The sequence below is a fragment of the Rhopilema esculentum genome, chromosome 14 (assembly GCF_057945365.1).
Source record: "Rhopilema esculentum isolate cy_ngs chromosome 14, ASM5794536v1, whole genome shotgun sequence".
NCBI lineage: Eukaryota > Metazoa > Cnidaria > Scyphozoa > Rhizostomeae > Rhizostomatidae > Rhopilema > Rhopilema esculentum.
The window spans coordinates 3,070,793-3,093,100 of NC_142828.1; the positions used below are offsets into that span (position 1 = coordinate 3,070,793).

The 22,308-nt window shown below is 36.4% G+C and overlaps 2 protein-coding genes across 2 annotated transcripts; both read right to left on the reverse strand.

The window, feature by feature from the left end:
* Positions 1–651: 651 nt before the first annotated feature.
* On the reverse strand, positions 652–22,303 carry LOC135696427 (uncharacterized). Its single transcript, XM_065215816.2, has 15 exons — positions 21,912–22,303; positions 21,281–21,488; positions 20,758–20,800; positions 18,930–19,026; positions 18,558–18,690; positions 17,902–18,079; positions 17,281–17,378; positions 16,205–16,286; positions 15,133–15,297; positions 14,173–14,281; positions 13,640–13,715; positions 13,265–13,326; positions 4,669–4,747; positions 3,744–3,860; positions 652–1,488 (listed from the first exon to the last, which is right to left on the reverse strand). The coding sequence occupies exons 1-15, from the start codon at positions 22,010–22,012 to the stop codon at positions 1,387–1,389; spliced, it is 1,650 nt and encodes a 549-aa protein (XP_065071888.2). The 5' UTR covers positions 22,013–22,303; the 3' UTR covers positions 652–1,386.
* On the reverse strand, positions 9,146–13,258 carry LOC135696158 (fibrinogen-like protein A). Its single transcript, XM_065215442.2, has 2 exons — positions 11,398–13,258; positions 9,146–10,777 (listed from the first exon to the last, which is right to left on the reverse strand). The coding sequence occupies exons 1-2, from the start codon at positions 11,771–11,773 to the stop codon at positions 10,125–10,127; spliced, it is 1,029 nt and encodes a 342-aa protein (XP_065071514.2). The 5' UTR covers positions 11,774–13,258; the 3' UTR covers positions 9,146–10,124.
* Positions 22,304–22,308: the final 5 nt, after the last annotated feature.

Consider the following 22,308-nt stretch of genomic DNA (forward strand, 5'->3'; position numbering starts at 1 on the left):
TGGGTGCTTTTTCATCGAATATTCAAACTTTTCGGCAAATGAAGGTTGTCTCACTCACTTTGTTGGCAAATGAGGCCTGAACACCTCCCTAGAGCGAAAAAGCTAGCACTCGCACTGCTTACACTCTATTAGATTAAGAACAAATTAAGAACAATCCAGTCTCAGATTTTCGAAAAAATTAAGAACAGTCAGCCTGAACTTAAATTTACTGGTTCTTATAAAAAAAAGAGTGTAGTAGTTACATAGCTGGAAAAGAGAGGGGATTGGCTAAGAGCAAGCTATCCATTGTTCACCAAGGTCAGGATAAAAGATCTTCTGCTTAATTTCCCATGCGTACTTATATCCAAAAGGGGTAGAGTTATTTTGACTACAGTAAAATGTTTATTTTATTTTAATTCCTGGTGCCTAAATAGTTACAGGCCCAAAAAATATTGATAGGAAACCTCAAATCATGCATTCGCACTATAATAGCATTACGATGGTGTCGATTTGGTTCACGATTCCTCCTTTTTCATGAATCAACAACATAGGAAAGGAGCACAGCTTTAAATCACAAACAGAAGGATAGAGAAAACATTGTGCCGAGTTACTTTGGCAGGAGCCTGCAGAGTTACTTTTAGGAGGGCCCGTATGCAGCTATATCTTAATATGTTTCCTCGACAAATAAAATGTATAGAAGGCACATGTATGAAATAATTGCAAACAAATTTATCAATGAAAGAGCGTCGCCTTTATTAGAGCAGAGGCATGAATTGCATTGACTACATTGGGCTGCTTTGCGAGACATTAAAAGAATTTACGTCATATATGCGCTAGATTAAAACGAGGCTACACGAAGAATGATCGCTATTTGCATGGCAATGCTGTTTGGGATCTACAAAATAAAAGAATCCATACTACAGTAAAGTTCTAGCAGCAAATTTTCAACATAAAGTCATCGCTGAGTAAGATACTTCTAATTTACAATACTGCAGATCTTTCTTGAGAAAATTGATAATTCGTATGGCACTGGCAACCAAAAAGTAATGTTTTTCAAAGGGGCCATGATGCGAATATAAATCAAAATAAGTCTAGATGCCCTCTTATTGATAATACACCTTTATAATAACGATTTTTTCCTGTTTGAATAATCCGAAATATCAAGTTATAAGCTCCCCTTTCTTATTATACCTCTGCAATAAAGCTCACGTTTTGTACATAAGAGAATTTTAGAAAATCTGCAAAACACCTAAGAAGTGTCTTGATGATAAAATATGACTTCAAAGGTAGACTTCCTATTATGAATTTGCGATCCTGCTTTCTCGAGGATTCGTCAACTTTCTGAATTCTTGGAATCGTTTCCTTTTGATTGGATTCCTTGGAAGATCAACATCAAGTCTGTTTTGGCTAAGAAGGCGTAGTGAAAGGATATGCTGCAACGTCTGAGGCCTCGTTGCCAAGCCGAGCTTGTCTGATCTCGTAAAGAAGACTTCTTGCCTCTTCTCTAGTCTACAACACAAATTGACAAAAGAAACATCAGAATTTTAAAGCTACATTTTGTATACTGTTCATTTATACGCAAAAGCCTTAAAAACATATTTCTTTAAAGAAGATATCAGATAAGAGGTAAGGGAATACCTCGGAGTGAGCCCTTGTTGTCCTATAACCAAAGTTTTATATAGAGTCACATTCTATAGGGAATACGATCGTATGTGCTGATGAAAGTGTGAATCGGGCTATGTTTATATAGACTCTTTTTCTTTTATAAGAATATTGTTTATAAGAATAATCAGGCTCAGAATAATCCAATTGTTAAGAACATCATATTGAGTATTGTTCAGCAGCCCCAGCTCGCATATTAGAGCTTCAAAAGAGTGGGCGACCTTCCCTTAAAATCATACTGGATTTGAAGAAAATTAGAATACTTTCATAACAATAAAATCAAGGTGAAAACGAAAATTTCTTATGAATATCGAGGCTGGAAAATTTCACGATATCGAGGCTGGAAAACCCAATGTTATGGCCTTTCACGATAAATATACGGCAATATCACCGACAACCCTGTATTTTCCTTTTGCACGTTTTATCTTAATATCAGTACTGCTTTCTTAGCCCTGTGTCTATTTTATTAGGTTTGCATACTGGAAATAAGTAGCTGTAAAACTTTGATTGAATCTTTTATATATGATATACATTGAAAAACCATTAGTATAGCACTATGAATCGAGGTTCTGTTTCATGATCCTTTGAGAAATGAATCCAAGGAAAAGGAAAAACAGAAGAAAACCTACAAAGTAAAACTAGGAAAAGAATCAATTTAAACAAAGAACCTATTGAGACCCGGAAGTAGAATCATAAATCTAAGGAAGAATAGCCTTGTTTGTGGTTTTTGCACTGCATTATGTTGTTCCAGAAATAGGAAAATGATAGCAAGACAACTTTAACCGTAAACAATTTGCGGTTAGCTTGCTTGCAAACAGTTCCAGAGGTTTCAGAAGTTCCGGCTTTAAAAGTTTACTTACATGTCAATACATAAATTCAACTTACGGCCTCGTTTTGGAAATTTCCTCCAAACTTAATTGTACGACTTTTTTAAGCTCATCTTGGTTTTATCGCCATAAATTAAGGCCAGATAATGATTTTATTTTAGATTTTACAGAGAAATTAAGTTAGAAAACTTGTAAGGGATTTGACCGCCAAAATCATTCTGGGTGAAACTTTACCCCCCTAGTCGCCAATCACGGTCAAATCCCTTATAAAATGTTTATCTTTATGTCGTCATAAAATCAATATCAGGAGCAATACCATCACCAAAACTTCCAAGTAGACTAAAATCATTGCTCTCAATCCGAATCTGAGATCAAAAATTTTGTACAAAAGAATTTGAAGAATTTTCAAAATGGGGCCGTAAGTCCAATTGGTGTATGGCCTATATCCCAACCATTGTAACAAGCTCAGCAATTTGTGGTTTCTGCAGATGCTCTAACCCATATTTATACCAGGGTTATCGCTGTGGGGAGTGTAAGGGTTGTGACACCCCCTTTGAAAAAAATCCCTTGAAAAAACGAGTAGTTTTCTGCCATGGCCAGCCATTTTTTGTAAAAGAAGAACTTTTTGCAAAATCTTTTTTTATGGGTCCTTAATTTGTCCTTGGCTTCCACTTTCCAACTTGTGTCGGAGCCTCTGCATTCATCCTAGTGACATTTTAAGTGGCCTTGCTACAAGACTGGCACACACCAAATAATTGATATATGTTTGATTCTTAAGCAGAAAGGCAAATTACCAAACAACATTACGGCTTCCCATTTTCACGTTATCATTTTTGACTTCAAAAGCGCATTCTTTTTAATGCAGTTCTGCCCAGAAGCGCCGAAAGGGGGGTTTAGCCGGGGCCATTGCCAAGTAGCTAATTGATCTGAGTTAATTTGAAACACCGCACTCATACCTTTTTTGTATAAATAGAGCCCCAGTCCAAAGGTTCATGAGAAAGATTTCGAAAAGATGTAAAAGATGAACATTTTAACCACGCTACAATGCAAGGTATGAAGCCCATTGCAGCCTTCAACTTCAGAACAAGGGCGTTTCCAGGAACGAAAACAGGGCGTTTCCAAATTTTTTTGCGTCTTCGGCGCAAATTGGGGACCCGTCAAAGCTTCTGCCCCGCCGCCCGTCCCGCCTAGCGGCGGCCCTGGTTCTGCCATCACTTTCTAAATCATCTCTCAGCTGTGTATAGGTAATAAATCAACAATTGCATGAAACTTTACCTCAATATGCTCAGTCGCCCTTCGTCCATAAGCCTCGGCCTCGCTATATTTTCCCGTTTTCAAGCAATACCTGGCAGCAAACACAAGTCCCTTAGCAACGTCTTCACTGGTATGAAACTAGAAAGAGACGAACGTTGGGAGAAGGTCATTTGATAGACGCAAACCAGAAAAAATGCAAGAAAATGATAAATGCAATTTCACATACGTTTAGCAAGACCCACGATAAAGAGAGAGCCATTAAAAGTGCCTTTTGGCAATTTTGAAATCAACGTTGTATCGGTTTTTATATGGAAGAACACACAATAAAGAAATTATTTCAATTTTAAGTATAAAAAGTCGTGTTGTTTTGTTGGTTCTTGTACAATGTACAAGATGCTGCAAGCGTTGGTCAGTGGTGATGACTATTGGCAACCAAGAGCCCAATATATGCTAGGCCTCTTTACCTGGAGTACAAAAGGTTTCCCCTTTTCACAGACATTTTGAGCCTTTCAAGCTATACCTTCCTAGATCTTGTCCATTGAAGTAAACCTAAGCTCAATCTAAACTGTGGTATGTTTAGCTGATAAACACAAATTGGAAGTTAATGCTCTTCAACGGGTACGTGGACTGTAAATCGTAAACGTCACTAAATTGTGTGCAGTCTTAAATATTTGTGTATGTGCAATAACTGAACATCAGATTGTTATATTGTCAAGAAAAATATGCCAAAAAGGCATCAAGATTACATAATGATCATTTTTCATGATCTTGCTCAACAAATGTTGCATTACTATAAGGGGCTTTCTGGATCTGGAATGTCCAGTTTGTTGTTCTTATCTTTTGTCTAGTCAAATAGATTAAGGCCTTAAGCATCAGTAATGTAAACTGGGAGCTGTAGATGCAGACGTAAGCCATGAAATAAACCAGATTTCCAAGATAAACCTACGGCTGATTGATCCGTATCGTCAAGCACGATCGAATACAGTCTAAATGCATTGTCTTCTTCACCTGATTGTAAATAGAGCCTAGAAAACAGAAAAGAAACCCTGTAAGGATCTTTAACCAACGATGGGGCCATATGGAGGCCCATATGAGTAGTTGAAAAAGTAAAAGAGGTGTTCGTGTGCTGGAATAATGTGGAAAAAACGCTTGACCCTTTGATCGTTTAAGGCTAGTTGCGTCTACATTTCTAATGAAATTTCCTTTAACTCAAATCCAAAGGGGAAACGAAGCACGAAGAAATCACATGCGATTCAAGTCGTCCATTTTGTTGTCTTATTGTTGATTAAAAGTTTTACATCAAAAGGTCTGATGAGACGGGCCTATTATTCTGAAACTTCTCTACTTCATTTTGTTTTTGTCATACTGTATTCCATTTATATTTCGAATTTCGAAAATTCTTTATGAACGTGACCAACACAAGACTCCTTCAATTCAACCCAAACCCGTAATTTGCGCCCGTCTTCACTTACTGTTACAAGGCTCCATGTATTGATCACAAAGGTCAAGGTACACAGTGTCTGAACTGAAATGAACTACGAAAAATGCAAACTTTCGCGGATGTCCTTGTTGATTTTGTTTGCTGTTGGCGAACCTTGGACGCTGCATATTTCTCAATATTTCTCTTGGCAATTGTTTTAGCAGATTAACAGGGAAAATTATTTTTGAAAGGAGCATTTTGATTTGTGGAAGTACCGGCTGGGGTATTCACCGCGTATTCGTGACTGATCTCAATTAAACATGAAGTAGTTTGATCTTCGACATATGCGTCACAAATTCCCCAGCTGCCATACCATTCACATCATTGATGTCTAAATTTTCATGTATTTGGTGATATTTTGAGTTTGTACCAAGCAAGTATATTGAAATGCAAAGAAGTAGCCATTAATAATTATCACTAAAGCATTTGTAAGTTTCTGAGAATCTCGGAGAATATTCACTGAATTTTATCATTTTCCCGCTTTTTTATAATTTTTCATGTATGATAGAAAGAGTCAATCTTATCTCTCGTCACAAATTTATCCAGTCTCTCATTCTAAAAGTTTAATACTCCCTATAAGGGCGCAGCACCCTTAAATGGGGTAAAAGATAAGAACTTGACCATAATCTGTGTGACCATAATGACCATAATGGATTTTTATAGCATCACTAGAGAGAATGAGTAAAGAATGCCACTTGCGTTCATGATACTCAAAGCAGAGTGTCATACAAGTCATTACATTCAAGGCTATAATATTATATTCACAATATCAATAATCAAATGTTTTACACAATCTACCGAGGGGGGGGGGGGGGGGGTGTGCATCATTCTTTGAAAACAGTATACGAGATTTTTATAAACAATAGGATTTTTAAGTATTTTTGGGGAAATTTTTGGAAAACAAAAGGATTTTTGCCGAAGGCATGCGAAATTTTTTGGAGTGATATGCCACTCGCAATCTCAGTCACATTCAAGTTTGTGGGTTTCTGATTCTATTTTAAAAGCTTGCAATGATTGGGATTCTATAATATTGTGTGGTAATGTCTGCCACGACCCAAGCACTTCACAATTACTAAACCATCAGAAGTTGTCCACGCATAAGGAACGCCAAGGGTATTCTGTTGTGCAAGTTATATTGTACACCTCTTCTTTGAAAAATCTCACACTTGAAACTGGGACTCAGGTTATATTTGGCAATGTGTATCTTTATCAGCAAGTACTGTAGACTGCAATGGTGACCGGATACTGCATAATCTAACGTCAGTAAGGTAGAACTTTATTCAATTTCGTATCGAGATTTCTTTCATGGAACATCCAAATTAAGGGCAGTAGCTAAACTGTGACTCTAAAGAGCTGTTTTATTAGGAGGCGCATTGTATCAAAATTTATGAACAGGGATACCCTAGCAAGTAAATGTAGTTTTTTGGCTGGCCTTCGTGCATAAAGTTGATACGTGACTTTTGCAGTTAGGATTTTTATCAATTATCATCACCAGTAATTTATCTTCAAGGCGTTTTCCAACAATAAACTCTCGAAGTGAGATTTTAATATAGTCTTGGATTTGCCCAAAAATAATAATATGGCACCATTCTTCATTCAATTTCACAACGTTTTCCGAAAACCATTTTAATAGTATAAGAGCATCAACTTCCAGCCATTCCAAAACTCTCTAAACCACAGTCAGTTGCAAAGATAGTTGTATCACATGCAAATTTACACGCTGCAGTACCTGTTACTATTAAAAATATAGTATTAAATAGGAGAGATCCAAGAACTGACTTCACGCCAAATACTGAATAAACCATTAAGACCCCGTTTACACTGTCCCAGGACAATTTGGTACCGTTACGGTTCGCAAGTGTTTACACTGTCGCGGTTCCAAATTGTTCCGTTTAGCCGTTCCGTTCACACTGTACCGGTACGACCTTGATTGAATGGTAATTTACTTGGACGAACGACAAGGTGGCTTTGATTTTCAGTGTTATTTTAGATTACAAAACTGCAAAGTCCAATCAAGGCTTGGACTGGGGAACAATACAAGCCTTTTCTGTGGTCGTCTTTTCTTCAAAATTTCCTTTTCTTCAGAATTTGACAACTTAGTTACGCCACAATCAAAGCCTCGATTACCTGAAACAGCCATACAAAACAGGGGCGGGTCCAGCAAAAAACCTGACTGAGTTCCAGGCCAAGGCTAGGGTCTTTCAGATAATGCATTGATCATTGTGCATAAGACAACATTATTATTCATATTTATGCATTTTGGTACAATTGAGGGGGGGGGGGGGGTCGGTAGGGTAGGGACTATCTAATCACTAAATATAGATTCTAGATTTCTTTCCGACAAAAAACAGTGCCTCTGTGAGAATAATGTTCAACCCTCTCCCTTTCTCAATACCTTTTGCTTGTTTTGGATGCCATAGCAAAGTTTTTCCCTTTTTTTTGCTCGCAATTTGTTGTTTTGCCTCAGTAGACACCAGCCTATTAAGTATGGTGTTCCGTCTGAGCATTGGTTTTCCGTGCCATCAAAGACTGCAATTTAAAGCAAAGGTAGTTAACACTCCTGGAAAATTAACGATGTATCCTGGTTTTATCTCAAACGCTTAATAATCTGCTAGAATGTTGCGATGGTCGTGAGTATAAGCCATCTGCAGTGGCCATTTCGAATTCAATGTTTTGCAGTGCCACAATAGAACAGAAACTATAGGTAGTCAATCAACTACGGGCCATTGTACATAATAATAATATAATAATATGTACAATAATATGTACATAATAATATTATTAATATTAACATTATTTTCCAGATGCTGTTTTGACTGAGTTCCATCTGTGTTCCAAACAAAAATTTCATTGTTTCAATTCATTCACTTCCGAGGCACAAAACGTTTATTTCCGAGTTCTAGACTGCTGTTGTCCTCCACAGCGTCTGGAAAATCGTTTCCAAATCACGACAGAGAAGAAACTGGCAATTTTAAGATTTTGAAGAGACTGTGATAAAACTTAGAATTTTTAGGTTTCAATTTTTAATTTAAATATTATTCATACAATTTAATTTAATTTAAATCCAGGCAACACTATTTTTAGCTGTATGTTGGAAAACTGACTGAGTTCTGTGCACCAAGGAACTCACTCTGGATCCGCCTCTGCAAAAGACCTCTTTGTGAATCTGTGACAAAATCGACTCGGATAGGTGTTTACACTGTCCCGTTCAAAAACGGAACTGTGACGGTACAAAATTCGTTCGCTTTCAAAGCAGGGTCAAAACTGTTCCGGATAGCAGAGCAAAATCGTCACGGTTCCACAGTGCTAGTGTAAACGGGGTCTAACTCTGACCCTTTGTTTTTAATCATAGAGACCATTATGAATCATCACAAGAGCATTCTTACAGAAACCACACTTCACATTTACAGTTTGTGGTTTATGCAATCAAACGCTTTTGAGAGATCGATTAATAAAGCACCAGCCACTCCTTTTTTATCTCAAGTATTTTCAAGTAAATATCTATAACACGTTCGCATGCTGTATGTCCAAACACGTTCGCATGCTGTATGTCCAAACACGTTCGCATGCCGAAAACAGCACGAGTAGGCAACTAAAAAGGTACCCGCAGGTTCGACAATCTGGGCGTATAGAAATCGTCAAAGACATTTTGATGAATTGGACAAAGCTGTGACAGCTCAATAGTTCTGCTCTCTGGTAGCTTCTTTTTTTTTGTTAAATAGTGATGTTTTGTCTCTTAGTTTCAGATCTTCTGGAAAATATTTCAGGAGTAGTGAATTATTGAATATTTTCGTTCACAATAATGCAACTATAACTAATATGTCAAATATGTGTATCAAAATCCTTGCAGGAATAATGCAACCGATCACATGATATCGGTTGGATGAGTTAATCGAGCTGTTCTTGGTCAGAAAAGAATGGTAAATTGATAAGGTGATGAAAATATATTTTTAGAACTTTTTTTTAATTTTCCTCTAAATAATCATAAAGAAAAGAAAGAATCTTTCATGCAAAAAACAATCGAATCTGCCAAAAAGTAATTGAAATATAGCCACACAACCACTACAGAATAGATTATGTAATTTGATCTTGATTCTAAAATCTATTGATTCCAAAGTCAAAACAACAGAAACCATTTCAGCCAATTGGCTTGTAACAAGCATAGCGCTCAAATCATCGATTGGCTGAGAGCTCTGATCACTAGTATTTTCTCCCAACGGAGAAAATAGGAGCGAGCAGAGCTCTTAGCCAAGCAAAAATTTGACCGCTATGCTCTTGTAATATAAGTTATTTATCATGGTAGTTTGTCAGATTCTATGGTCCAATTTCGAAAATTCTAAATTCATATATATATATATGCCGTCAAACACACAGGAACGGCAAATACTCAAAGTTTATAATACTAATAATGATAATGAGGAAACGTAAGACTACAATCTTTTAAAACTTGGCCAGAAAAAGAGTTAGGCCAAGTCTATCCAATTTACAATGCTTGTAGTTTATCAATAAAATATAAAGTGCATATCGTTAAATATAAACGATGGTGATGATGCGACAGTGAAAACAATGCTAACTTGCGATATTCTTTGGGCTCAAAGAAACTTGTCTGGATTTGCAACAATTTCATGCAGCTTACACCAGCTCAATATTTTTAAATAGCAGAGCTCAGCAAATCGACCAGACCCCAAAAGTACACTTTTTTGTTAAATAAAATACGATAAATTTTGTCCACCCTCGATATTCTTAAGAAATATTCGTATTGAGCCTGACAAATTCTCAGTGTATTCTTACTTATTTAAAATCTGATACATTTTCAGGGGAATATCGCCCGCTGTTGAGCAAAAACCACGTTCGAGTTTTGACAATTCTGAAATTCCCTTTTATGAAAATCGACCTTAAGGCATTCTGTTTTCTTTCGTGGCTCAGTTACGTCTGATCTTCATTTCAGAGAAGTAGATATTGCCAAAACCTCCAGTAACGCTCCTCCAGGACATATAATCTGCGTTTGCGTTTGGTATACTAGGGAACCGCCCATTGAGATTGCAATTAAAGCATCTATTATGCCACCAGCCCCCATTGTGATAAAGCGCACAGTTGTTGATAGAGTTGTCATTGTCACGATCTGTTGTTGTGAATTTCATTAAGTCATTCTTATAACCATAAGGGTAGTTAAAGGCATCGCCTGCAGTTCCTGAGTACCCCAACACGCGTATACGATACCCATCTGTTTCGTTTTCTATTTCAAAGCTGTCATATTTTGCAAGCAGTAGTTTGTCTCCCTTGTCATAATGTTTCATCTCTATACGAATGGTTGTGCTGGCATTCGGTTTTGCAAGGGAGTGCATATTCTCTAACCCAATCCACATATTCTTCTCAAGGTCTCCAAAACCATGCTTGTAGTCAAACCAAAGACGGTTGAATTCGGTTGTGGCATCAACACGCCGCTGTATGACAGTCCAGCCTCCACCGTCTGTTTCCATATCGCAGTAAACCTTTAAGATCTTCTTGTTTGGCATTGTGATGTAATAGATTCCACTTCTTCTTTGAAGACTTCTGTCGAAGATATCCTTGCAATCTATAGAATGAAATAGTATTCGCATGAACTGGTACATTGCAACCTGAACAATTTGCAACACTATCAGCATAAACGCATTTTCTATAAGAACCGTCAAAAATCATCTTCGTAATCAACAGCAGCATTAATTGGAAAGTAATACTTGCCATATGCATAAGGTTCTTATGATTTTGCTCGCATCCAACAACAGTTCGGGGGAATTTTGAAATCTATGATCTGTCTTATTTGGTGTATATTTGAAAGCAGAGGAAAGTTGTTATTGATCTAGGAAGAAGGGGCAACTGGCCCCAATTATTTGCAAAAATGTCACTAAAATGATGTTGCTGATGTAATTTTAAGAAAATTTAAGTCTTCAACTGAAATATTTCAGAGTCTAATCAGAACAAGCGTTGTATTTCCATATTTCCATTTCTGCTCACGGCTTAGGCTGTCATAAGCTTACTGAGAAAGACTGCCATGGTGCACTTGACCCTTAAGGAAAATCATATTTTAATACTAACGGTTGTTCTACAACGGTTTATTCTTTACTGACGATTCATAGTAGCAATTACTAGAAGATTTATATTTAAACATAATTTGCTTCGATCCAACAAAGTTAATGAACAAACTTCTGAACCCACCTGCAGGTGGCTTGAACCTCTTTAAAACAGAGGTAAAGCTGTCATTTTTCTTGGAGACAAAATCTTCCTTACTCAGATGATATTTCTCTTTTGTCGAGCTTTTCAAAACATGATGACAACTTGCTTCTCGATCGCAAGAAAAAAATTCTTGCTTGATAATTGTTTCCTCGTTTTTTGGGTCGCTTTCGCCATTGACTTTTATTTGCTGAAAAAAGCTGCCTGTCGTAGAGAAGTCGATTTCGAATTTGCTTTCGACAAAAGTGGTGTAGCCCTGAAGACAAAGAACACTGATGAAGTAGGACCACATTTCTGTCTCGCAGCATCGATTCTTGGTCATACCAGCAACATATGCAGCAACGTAATAAAGTACTTTCATCTGCTATTTTTCTCATTAAGTATTAATCCGAGGATAATGAATAGCTTTGAGCTACATAGCTTTTGTTTGCCAATGACAAATGTGCTGTAATCGTTCAGATTGCCTAAACCTCATTTTCTTTCCTCCAACATGTCCTTTCTCAAACATTAACTTTCTCAACTATTTTCTTTTTTCAAACAGTCGAAACATGTGGCTAGTCGAAAATGACATTTTCCAAAGCCATTGAAACTTGAACATATCAGTTAAAATCTATAAAATGTTTTCAACGATGGTGTTTGACTGATTTTAAACTGCAGAATATAAATAATGTTGCTTTTAGCTTCTTGCGAAGAACAAAATCCAAACAGATCCGTGGATCGTATTCCGGGGTGGGATTTTCTTGCTTTTTAGACTTGTTTTAGGCATAACACTAAGTACTCGAAATTTAGAAACGAGCACGTTTTAATGCTCTCAACATTTGACTAGATATAGCTCAACATTTGCAAAGCGCTGTTTTGTGATGTTCAGTTGGAGGTGATAAAACGCTTTCAAAACTGTAATCAACATTTGAACGACCTGGCTAACCAATACAACACAATACTATCTTCACGAATTAGCCTCCGAAAACAACTCGAGTGCCCTTGCACGGAATTAACATTGTGGCATGGACTGTTAAAACGCTCTCAAGAAACGCTGAACAACAGCAAAATGTAGTGTCGAGCCACTGCTCAATTTTCACGTCTATCAAACTTCGCTAAACAACTTTTATCACCACTCAACATAACTCAACATGGCTGGACACGAACAGGTACACACTTTTTTGAAACAACACTTAGCTCAAGCTTCAGCATGGCGTTTCCAATTTTTTCGCACAAATCCAGCCTAATGTGCTTCTTATTCTTTTAGTGGAATTTTCTGTGCATAGTAGTGCCCGGACATAAAATTTGCTTGATAGAGTAATTAATGCTGATTTTTGTTAAATTTCAGCCTGCCTTGTTTCTTTAGTTGTTCTTATTTTTTGGGCAAATCTCAGCCTGATGTTTCTTATAAGGGTTGTTCTTATAAAATAGCGTGTATTTGAATGAGGACTAAAACCATTGCTGATATGATTTCTAGCATGCACTTAACGATTTTCTTGTTTCTGATAAACAAAGCTGTAAACCTTAAGACTTCAAAAGCATCATGGTATGTATTTACTACAATTACCATCGATGCATTTACTTACTGTCGCATTAACGATTTTCGACTGCACTTTTCTTCTGATCCAGCATCCTTATCTCTGATTGCAGTTAACTAATATTTTCTATTCATATTTTACTCCACAAATCTTCATTTAGAGTCATTTCAAAGTTTCGTGACTTCCAAAACAATATTAAACCATTGTATCAGAAAACAGCTCTTCTCGGGAGACTAGGGAAATCAAGGGAAATGTAGCTCATGGTCACGTGAAAACATCGACATGAACACGTGTAATGACAACTGAAATATTTACGACACAATCTTCATACTTACTTTGCAACTTTCATTGAAGCTTGTCCTTCAGGGTCACCAATTCTAAAAGCCTTCAGATAGCACTGCAATAGATGAATATAAAAGCTGGTAATCTAATTGTCTCTTGCATTTCTCGCAACTTTTTCTAGTTTCAAGACACCTTAGCCAGCGTCACAGACCATAACTCCTCCTCAGTTACGGTATGTAACGCAGGCTAAATACACCTATTATGAAACAGTGATACGGATCAATTTTTCCATGTGGGTGGTATTGATTCTGTACAAAATATAACATTCTTAAATGTGCTTCAGCGATGTCATACTTTAGAGTTGTTACTATAGAAATCATAAAACTTTATATACTTATTGTATAGGAATGCTCTGCTAACTTGAATACCTTTTTAGCTTCCTCGTTTTTGTCCAAGCTATGGTATGTATCACCCAAAGCTATCAGTATCCGCGAATCGTAAGGCCTAGAAAGCAAAAGAGTATTTTCAAATAAATGTTGGGTTCCATCTGTAGTGTTACTCACCGAATCCTGACCAGGGGTCTACCGAAAAAAGAGAAAATAGATTTAAAGAAAATTAGATGTAATCTAATCAGAGTTGACTTCATGAGGAGCGTTTGTCCTTTAATTGATCAATCCTGAGTTGATATTCGTTTGCTGTACGTGATAGCATTTTGAGACGTGCTTTTTCGCATTTTGCAAAGTACTCATTCTACAGGATCATGGGCAATGCTATGTAGCTTTTTTCTCGTGAGGATTTTGGTAGGGTGCTTGGTAAGGTGCGTGGTTTCATAGCACTTGTATTTCCTTGGTTAACCTAGGAGTTTTGATGGCCTTTTTACAAGAGTGCAGTTTCACATGAATATTCAACTGTAATTCAGAAAACTGAGTACTGAGAAAGTAACGAAAATATTTGAACGAACCTTAGTTTATATGCTTCGTTGTAGTAATAAAGCGAATAGTAGGGCATCTTTAATATTTCATACGTCTGACCAAGTCCATACCACGCTCTGTAGTCCTTTGCACTTGCCTCTAAAAAAACAGGTATTCAAGGCGGCACTGAGAAAAAAGTAAGACAAAATATCTCATTTTCTTCAATTCTTTTATCTCCAAATCTTGATTACAAATGCATCTTTATCTACTAGCAACATCAATATGAGTACAGGTCTGAAACAAAATATAAGGGTTGAAGAGAAAGCATTTGGCGTTATATTCAGGAACCAATACCCAAAAGATTGTGCACGAAAGCTTAGGCTTCATGCCACAATACATCTTATTCAACGATGCAGCAATTTCGTGTAGTGATAAAAAACATTATTTCGTGAAAAATCTAGAAACGGTCGGTGACTATGAATGGGTTCTTCGCGGAACAGTGACGTTTCCCGTGTTCAAAGAGTGATGTTTAACTGCGCAAAAAGAAGTTTTCTCTGAACAATACTCCAAATAGGCATACACGAAACCATGCTTGATTGTCATCCAGAATTCCATAAGTCAAGGCTAATGACAATTTTGATGATTTTTATAGTACTGTAACATTTCTCGTCTTTTATGATTTTGTCATGAATCTTCAAGTTGATATTATGACTGCATAGATACACTTCATGACCTGGAGATTTTTCGGTCTATGTTCTGACGTTTTATACTGTGAAAAGTGTCAGACGGAAAGCTTTAGTATGTTTCAAAATGTTTGAGTTTTTACGATGTCTTTAGGTCTGAGAATCGAAACTATTGATCTTTTTAGGATTTCAGTTTTAAGCACCCTGACATGGGTTCTTATTTTCGTTGGTTTTTTAAAATGAAAATTAGAAATCACATTTTAAAAACCCCAGTCTGAACTCCGTTTTAAAACGGTTCATAAATACAAGCAAGAATGATGAGTTTACCAGTAGCTCTCCTGTATGACTCTATTGCTGCTGATGTGTTCTTTAATTCTACGTACTCGTGGCCAAGGAGCGTCCACGCGACCACGTGTTGCGGATTCAGTTTTAATGCTTGACGAAAGTACAGTACTGCTTTTTCATGTTGTCCTCGAAGACTGTAATAATTTCCTTAAACGAAAAAGATACACACATTTATTACTTCAAAGGGGGTAACCCACAGTAGACGCTATTTTGGAGGGGGCCTCTGGTTAAAACCTAAAAATAATATGTATTCAAAAAGTTTGCTTCCTAGAGTATATATTACTACCATCAACTTCATTTAAAGCACATGTAAAGAATCGAAGGCTTAAAAAGTTAAGCCTTTTATCGACTTTCCACAAATAGAAAAGGTGATTTGTTAAAGACTACTAAGAGGCTACTCTTCAGTTTTACTCCTTTGAGAGAAAAGCGTTTTCACCCAGTGACTTATCTGTTGCAACCTTCAATAGGTTTCAATATTAATAAGGCTGAAGGGCAAGTGTTGGGAGTTCAGGCAAAAGGGTTATGCAGAAACTATAGAGCCAAGCCATTGACCAACTTAAGCCTCAAGATCTCTTCAGAATTATAAACAACGATCTTTTCAATGACGCTGGGTTATCAGATGCTAATTTTTATGATTCCAGAAGCACAATTTTGATCCTCTACTAGCTGCTGATTTATGTAAACATACACAACCCTAAGTGTGTGAGTCAATAATACACATATAGAGAATTTTAGACTTGCCTTATTCTAGTTAAATGGGGGAAAATTGCGACAGATACTAACAAAAATACTGAACTCTTTCTATTTATATTGAATATATATGTGCCACTTTATAATGGCTGATCAAGTTTAGTTCTGCAAAAATAATTTCGGTATATTTTCCATGCATAACTGGACAAACAGATGGCATAGTTCATACAAAACTAGAGAAAATCTGAATATTCAAGTGACAAGTATGTATGTACCTAAGAATGTATCTAAACCTACAGCCCTCTTCCCCACCCCTTGAATGTTCCATTGTCTATAGCCTTCTACTAGGGAAATTTACACCTACCTATAACTCCACAAGATTCATATCTGTATTTGTCCACTTCAGCAACTCTGTGAGCTAAGTAACTCAGTTCAGCTTTTGAGTCCTGTAATTGCGATAAAGGGCTTGAATTCCAATCGCAAAGTTGATATATTGTTTTATGGCATTTTAAGCATAAATGTGTTTTCAAAAGGTATAACAAGTATGTAATCTTTTATCAAATATTTCATACTGTTTGAAGACCTTTTGTTATAACAAATGCTCAAATACAATTTTCCCAGCAGGGAGATGAGACATCTGCATATTTCACTTTGTTAAACTGATTGATAAAACATCATTTTAGCTACTGGTAAGAAGAAAGTACTATAATCCGCTACTATAATCATTTAAGTGTGTAGGACCAAATGATTCTTATTGGATACTTCAAATTTTAACAGCTACTCCTATCACCAGGCAACTAGCTTAGCATGTACAACTCTTTTTACAGGACATCAAGCCGTGCTTGTAAGGGGAGGCACTCAAGCTCTATCAAGCAACTCCACACATGCCTAGAAAGTTCTAGGAGCTTGATTGATCGAGCACCTACAGTGTTTATGCTGTCTAAAAACTAAATGCAAAAAACCAAATTATGATATTGATGATTTTTTATGATACTCAATCAAGCACCTAGAAAGCTGAAGGTGCTCAATTTGTCAAGTGCCTGCTTTTTGCTCCACACTAGAGGCCTGCAGCAGACTACCTTACAGTAATCTTCACCCCAAAATATATGGAGTTCCTTGCACCTTTACTCTTAGTTATAAATTGGTAACCAAAGTTATACTAGCACAGGATCCCTATTTGAAAGGTAGTGGGTACCCCTACATGGACATAAACCACATGGTCATGGTCTATTTTCACATGTCAGGGCTTACTGTCTAGTTTGGATTGTAAGGCTGGTAGATTCCAGTAATCTGTATCTGGGAAAATCTGGAAAGAATCAATACTGTTTAGGAAACAGTCTTTATGGCTGTGCGAAACAAAATCATGATGTTTCTGTCACTTTTATGAAGCACCTGTAGCATTTGCCACTGCTTTCATAACATAAAAAACAACTGACTTACCTGGATGTAAAGAATATTTGAATACGTGTCAACATGGTCTAACATGTAAGGGTCCTTGGTTTGAAGATCTTTGAAGTGTTCCGTTGCTTGAACAAAATCTAAGATAAATAGCAGACTCTAAACATTTCCCAATAGTGAGTACATATCTCCAGTCAACCCAAAATTGGCTAATCCTCATTGACGCTTTCATTTCTGACAAAGAGAATTATGAAAGCAGGAAGCACAATGTTGATAAACAAGGGAAGGTCCTGTAAATATAGAGCTTTTGTTGTTGGCTGGCAGCAGGTCTACAAAGATTCAGTTTATGATTGTTGTATTTTCCACTACTACAATTGCTTTCTAAAAAATAAATAAATGTCATACAAATATTATGATTAATCTGCAATATGTTTTGTTCAATGGTCATATCAGCCCCTAAACCTATGAATAAAGATAGAAATGTTCAAATTTTCAGTGGCTGTGCCAAAGTAGAGAAGTTGAGGGACAGGGTCTCTAAGCCAGACATTCTTATAATTATATTGTTATTAATTGAAAGCAAAACATTTTCTTTCTGTGGCTTTCCAACTTTGATGTTTAAGACATGCAATCTGAATACAATTATTTGGCTTTGATGTCACTTACCCCTCAGATTATAATAAGCCAATGCCATTTGCTGTTTAACATATGTACTTTTTGCAAAGCCAGCAGAACAGATATTTTCATATCTTCTTAAGGCCTCTTCTGTCATTTGCACCTCCAGTTCTGCTTGAGCTTGAAAGAATTCTGCCATCCAGTGATTTGGCAACTTCAGGTTTTGAAGCTTCATGAAAATAAACAAAATATGATTGTAAAGTAAGTACTTTGAATGTTTAGGAATTGTATAATTTTTTTATTTTATTGGATAACAATTTGCAATAGGAAATATACAGTGTATCATCTTTCTTGTACAGTAACTTAGGTTGTTTGAACTTTAATTTTTTTAGTAAAATGATCAATGGAACACTGCTCTATAAATAATTTCAAAAAGTAGGTATAGCTTTCAATCTGTGGAAAAAAAATTTTTAAATGTCCTTTCCTAATAATTTTCTTAAAATTCAAAATCACAACAGACTACCCTTATCAATGAATAGTACATTCCTAGCTTTTCAAGCAAGACACGGGACACAAAGATAGTTGTTTTCTAAATTTAACCACCATAAAAAATGATACCTTGCACAATGAATGGCTTAATGGAAGATGATGTCAAAAATCCAAACTGTACAGAACAATAATTTGGTACTACAAGAGGGACCACTTACAGTTTCTCTATTTTTGCAAATTGAAGCAAGCTCTTTCCATGCACCCCAGTGAACAGGTTCTTTTTCCACAGCCTTTAACAACATTTCAATTGCTTCAGTATACAGACTCAACCCATTTAACACAACACCATATCTGAAAAACAACAAAGCAATTTAGATCAAAGAGATAGGAGACTAAACATATAATTAAGGCTGGAAAAGATGATGAATATAACTGTTTCTGTGTCAGCACAGCAATGCATATCTTACGAGCACAGTTACCAGGTATTCCCTGTTATCCTTGTATTATGTATAAGATGTGGCAGGAAAAATGTTGTTCAGCAAAATAAAAATATAATGCATAGCAATGTAAGTGTATATCTTTCAACTTACAAATAAAAACAGTATCCATCCAATTTATCAATATTGTTCTGTAGTTCTGCCCTAAGTCCTCTCAACTCTTCATTTTCAACTGCTGTGCTACTTGGTTCTAAAAATGTATTTGAAAAACACATCATTAACCAGACGTTAGCAAAAGATTTAAAACTAAGGCAACAAGAATGACAGAGTTCTTTACCCCAAAAACAGTTGGGCATAAATGACCAGTCCGAGGGTTGCTAGAACTTTGGTTTTTAATACTTTAAATAGGATTCCAATGGTGTAACTTGATCAATTAAAAATATGAATTTTTCAAAAGGCTTGGGTATTGGTGTTCCCATATTTTGAAATCTGTCTCTTGAAACTAACTTTATACAGTCCTTTTCGTGAGCAAAATTACGCGTGTGTGGCAAATCGCACATGTAAACAAATTTGCGCGTGCGATCGCACTTGTAAGAAAATTTGAAGTACAAACCTGATAAAATTGGTAAAAGGAGCAAGAAGGAAAAAGCCACTCGAATACGTGCAAGAGCAAAACTCAATTAATCAATACATAACAGATTTTGTTGCCCTTAGCAGCCATCTTTTAAAAGTCGTCGTAACTCTCCAAAGTTACAAGAGCAAGTAAAAATTGTTTCCAACAGCTACTTGCTTTCAGGGCCTAATTACGTTTTGACAGGAAATCAGTTATTACACTTAACATGCTAATGGCGACTTAGCTGAAAGACGAGACGCTAAGTTGAATGGAGCACTCAGTCAAAAGCCAAACATCACTTCCGAAAATTGGAAAAATCATATTGTGGTCAAAAGTGCGAATCAAGTAGTTTTTTTTAATGACTTAAAAGTTAGCATCTGGTGCGTGTATTATGACAAAGTCATTGTTTTTGAAAAATTCCAATTAGTTCAGAAGTTGTAAGGCTTTAAAGTTGCACCTTTCCGAGAAAAAAAACGACAAAAGCCGAATCAGTTTGGTGACATTCTGACGTCACAATGTGCGGCTCTCGTTCGCCATGAATTTCGTATATCTTCCACCGAAGCGTGAAGGACTCATGGTCAAGCGTTGATAACTGCATCCAGTTCCAGTTCCTGTTCCAGCTCTTCCCTCGCGTATAATTAATCGAAATTGTCACTTCAGTTGTTCTCCAGAAACGATGAACAACTAAAGGCTTCAGAATTGGTGTCTGAAATCCTCAAACTAAAAGCTGGCGGAACAGAACTGAAAGTACCATCACTTGCAGTGTTCAATTTGCGAATCGCCGTCGTTCGATTCGGTTTGAGGCGAGACTATCCGAAATACACTGTGACGTCAAAATTGCGTCACAGTGTCACAAAACCAAGAATTTTTGTCGGTTAATTCAATTAAATTATCGAAATGCAAGAGCTTATATCTCACAAACTGTAAAAAAATATCGAAAAACAAATAACGAATTCGTGATCAGCAGGCTCAACTTCTTTATAAAAAATGCCAATAAAATGCAAGTGCAAAATTTGGCTGGAGAAGCCCTTTAACAGAAAACTGCAAAAACACCTGTTTGCGCGTGTGGTCAAAAGCACGCGCAATTTAACTTGCGCGTGTGCAGGCGTGTGCGGGTGCGATCGCACGCGTTAAACGAAAAGGACTGTTTATACCAAATATTTTTTGTGTTGTTGGCTGAAGATTAATGATATACTGTACTCAGTGGTCAATAGGTTATCATCATCAACTTTAACGGATAAGTTCATTCTATCATGTGAATAAATGCAAATAAAAATTGCCAGTTCAATGCTAGTTGTTTAATCTGTAGTGACAAAATGTCCTCCAATCTTGATATGGGCAAGCTATTCTGTGAACAATTATACCTACCAAGAACATCTACCATTTGGTATCTTTTCTTCTTTTCACCACTCTAGGGAAGTAAGGAGAATACTGGTATCTTGCAAATCTTCAAATTTTCTGATTGATGTTAATTACAGGGATGCATCAAAACTTGTGAAAATATAGAAATCTAGCAAAACTTGCTTTTGTAAATTCATCTAGAAAGCCCTTGGCCAATGTGAGCTGCTGTTTTCTATTAAGAAATTTTAAAGAAATTATCACTAAATTTTTAAGTTTTAAAAAATTTATTTTTAGAAGATACTGCAAAACTCTCTGTAATTACTGCTGATATAAATACACTCTTTTTATAAGAACTTGAGCTTTTTATAAGTTATAAAAGATATATACTTAAAAACAATTTTTTACAATTTTTTCACATTTACAGTACCAAATTCTCAGCTTGTTCTTAACTTTTTGTCAATTAGTGATCAAGTTTGAAGCCAGTGTTCTAACAAAATGGCTCTTGTAGAAATTCATCTGCTTATAAAATCAAGAACTCGATTTAAAGTACCATATACAGTGAATACAGGTGCAAAAAATATCCTTTGTGACTCCTGCAGTTTCTTGAAACATGTGAAGCTCTTTCAAATTCCTTTAAATCAAAATAGCCTTTGGCCAAGTTGTATGAATAAAAATCATCTTTGAATTCCTCTGTTGCTTCTTCTTCAAATGTTGGTAGGGTCTTTAAAGGAGGAAGCGAAGAAGCCAATTCAATTGCCCTAAAATAAAATAGCTGAAAATATTGATACTTCAAGATCAGGTTTAACAAAAAATAAGATGGGCTGAGACTCCTTGCTTATGAAAATGATAGTTTTATGTCATGAGGTCATGGAGCAAAGACAAGTGGAATGTCCAATTAAATTTTAAGACATGCACATTTTTCCCTGTACAATAAATTCTATAAAAGCTTATCCTTGAAATCAACGAAATCAAAGTCAATCCTTCATTAGTTTCTCATACAATCGACGATCTTTTCTGAAAAGCCCCTGCTTGCAACCATTACTAGATCAGATTTTTGATTTTCTGAGAACTCCACTCATCAGAAGATATCTCTAGCATCTTTAATTTCCTGAGGTAAAGAACAATACCCTTCCATTCAGGGCATTCAGCCAAAACAGTTAAAGCATTATGAATTTTCTTACCAATTTGCCGAGTGAATAAGACCGCGCGCATTACACTCTTTTAAAGATCTCAGCAAATCTTTCGATACATCTGAAAGGGAGACACTGGAAAGGGCGGCCATTATTTCAATTACACCGGCTCTGCAGCAATACTACGATCAGCGAACTTTAATCGACTTCTTCTACTGTGAAACACCGTGGCCACAAACTATCCCTGGCAGTGGCTGACTAGGCCCGGTTTGTTTTTCCCGCCAGATTTGGTGTTGGACTCGAGGTTAGTTAAAGGCTCAAACTTGTAATTATGTTCTATACCAAAGGGCTCCTTTTGATGAATCAAACGGAAAGAAACTATCCAAAATTTTTCATGGTTTATCTATTTTGGGATTGATTTCATTTTCAAATATTCACTGAAAATGTT

Coding starts and splice junctions, on each gene's coding strand:
- LOC135696158 (XM_065215442.2), bottom strand. CDS start 11,773: ATGAAAGTACTTTATTACGTTGCTGCATATGTTGCTGGTATGACCAAG. Junction 10,778..11,397: donor GAGGTTCAAGCCACCTGCAG/GTGGGTTCAGAA, acceptor TTCATTCTATAG/ATTGCAAGGATATCTTCGAC.
- LOC135696427 (XM_065215816.2), bottom strand. CDS start 22,012: ATGGCCGCCCTTTCCAGTGTCTCCCTTTCAGATGTATCGAAAGATTTG. Junction 3,861..4,668: donor ACGATACGGATCAATCAGCC/GTAGGTTTATCT, acceptor GTCTCTTTCTAG/TTTCATACCAGTGAAGACGT. Junction 1,489..3,743: donor GGGCGACTGAGCATATTGAG/GTAAAGTTTCAT, acceptor TTTGTGTTGTAG/ACTAGAGAAGAGGCAAGAAG.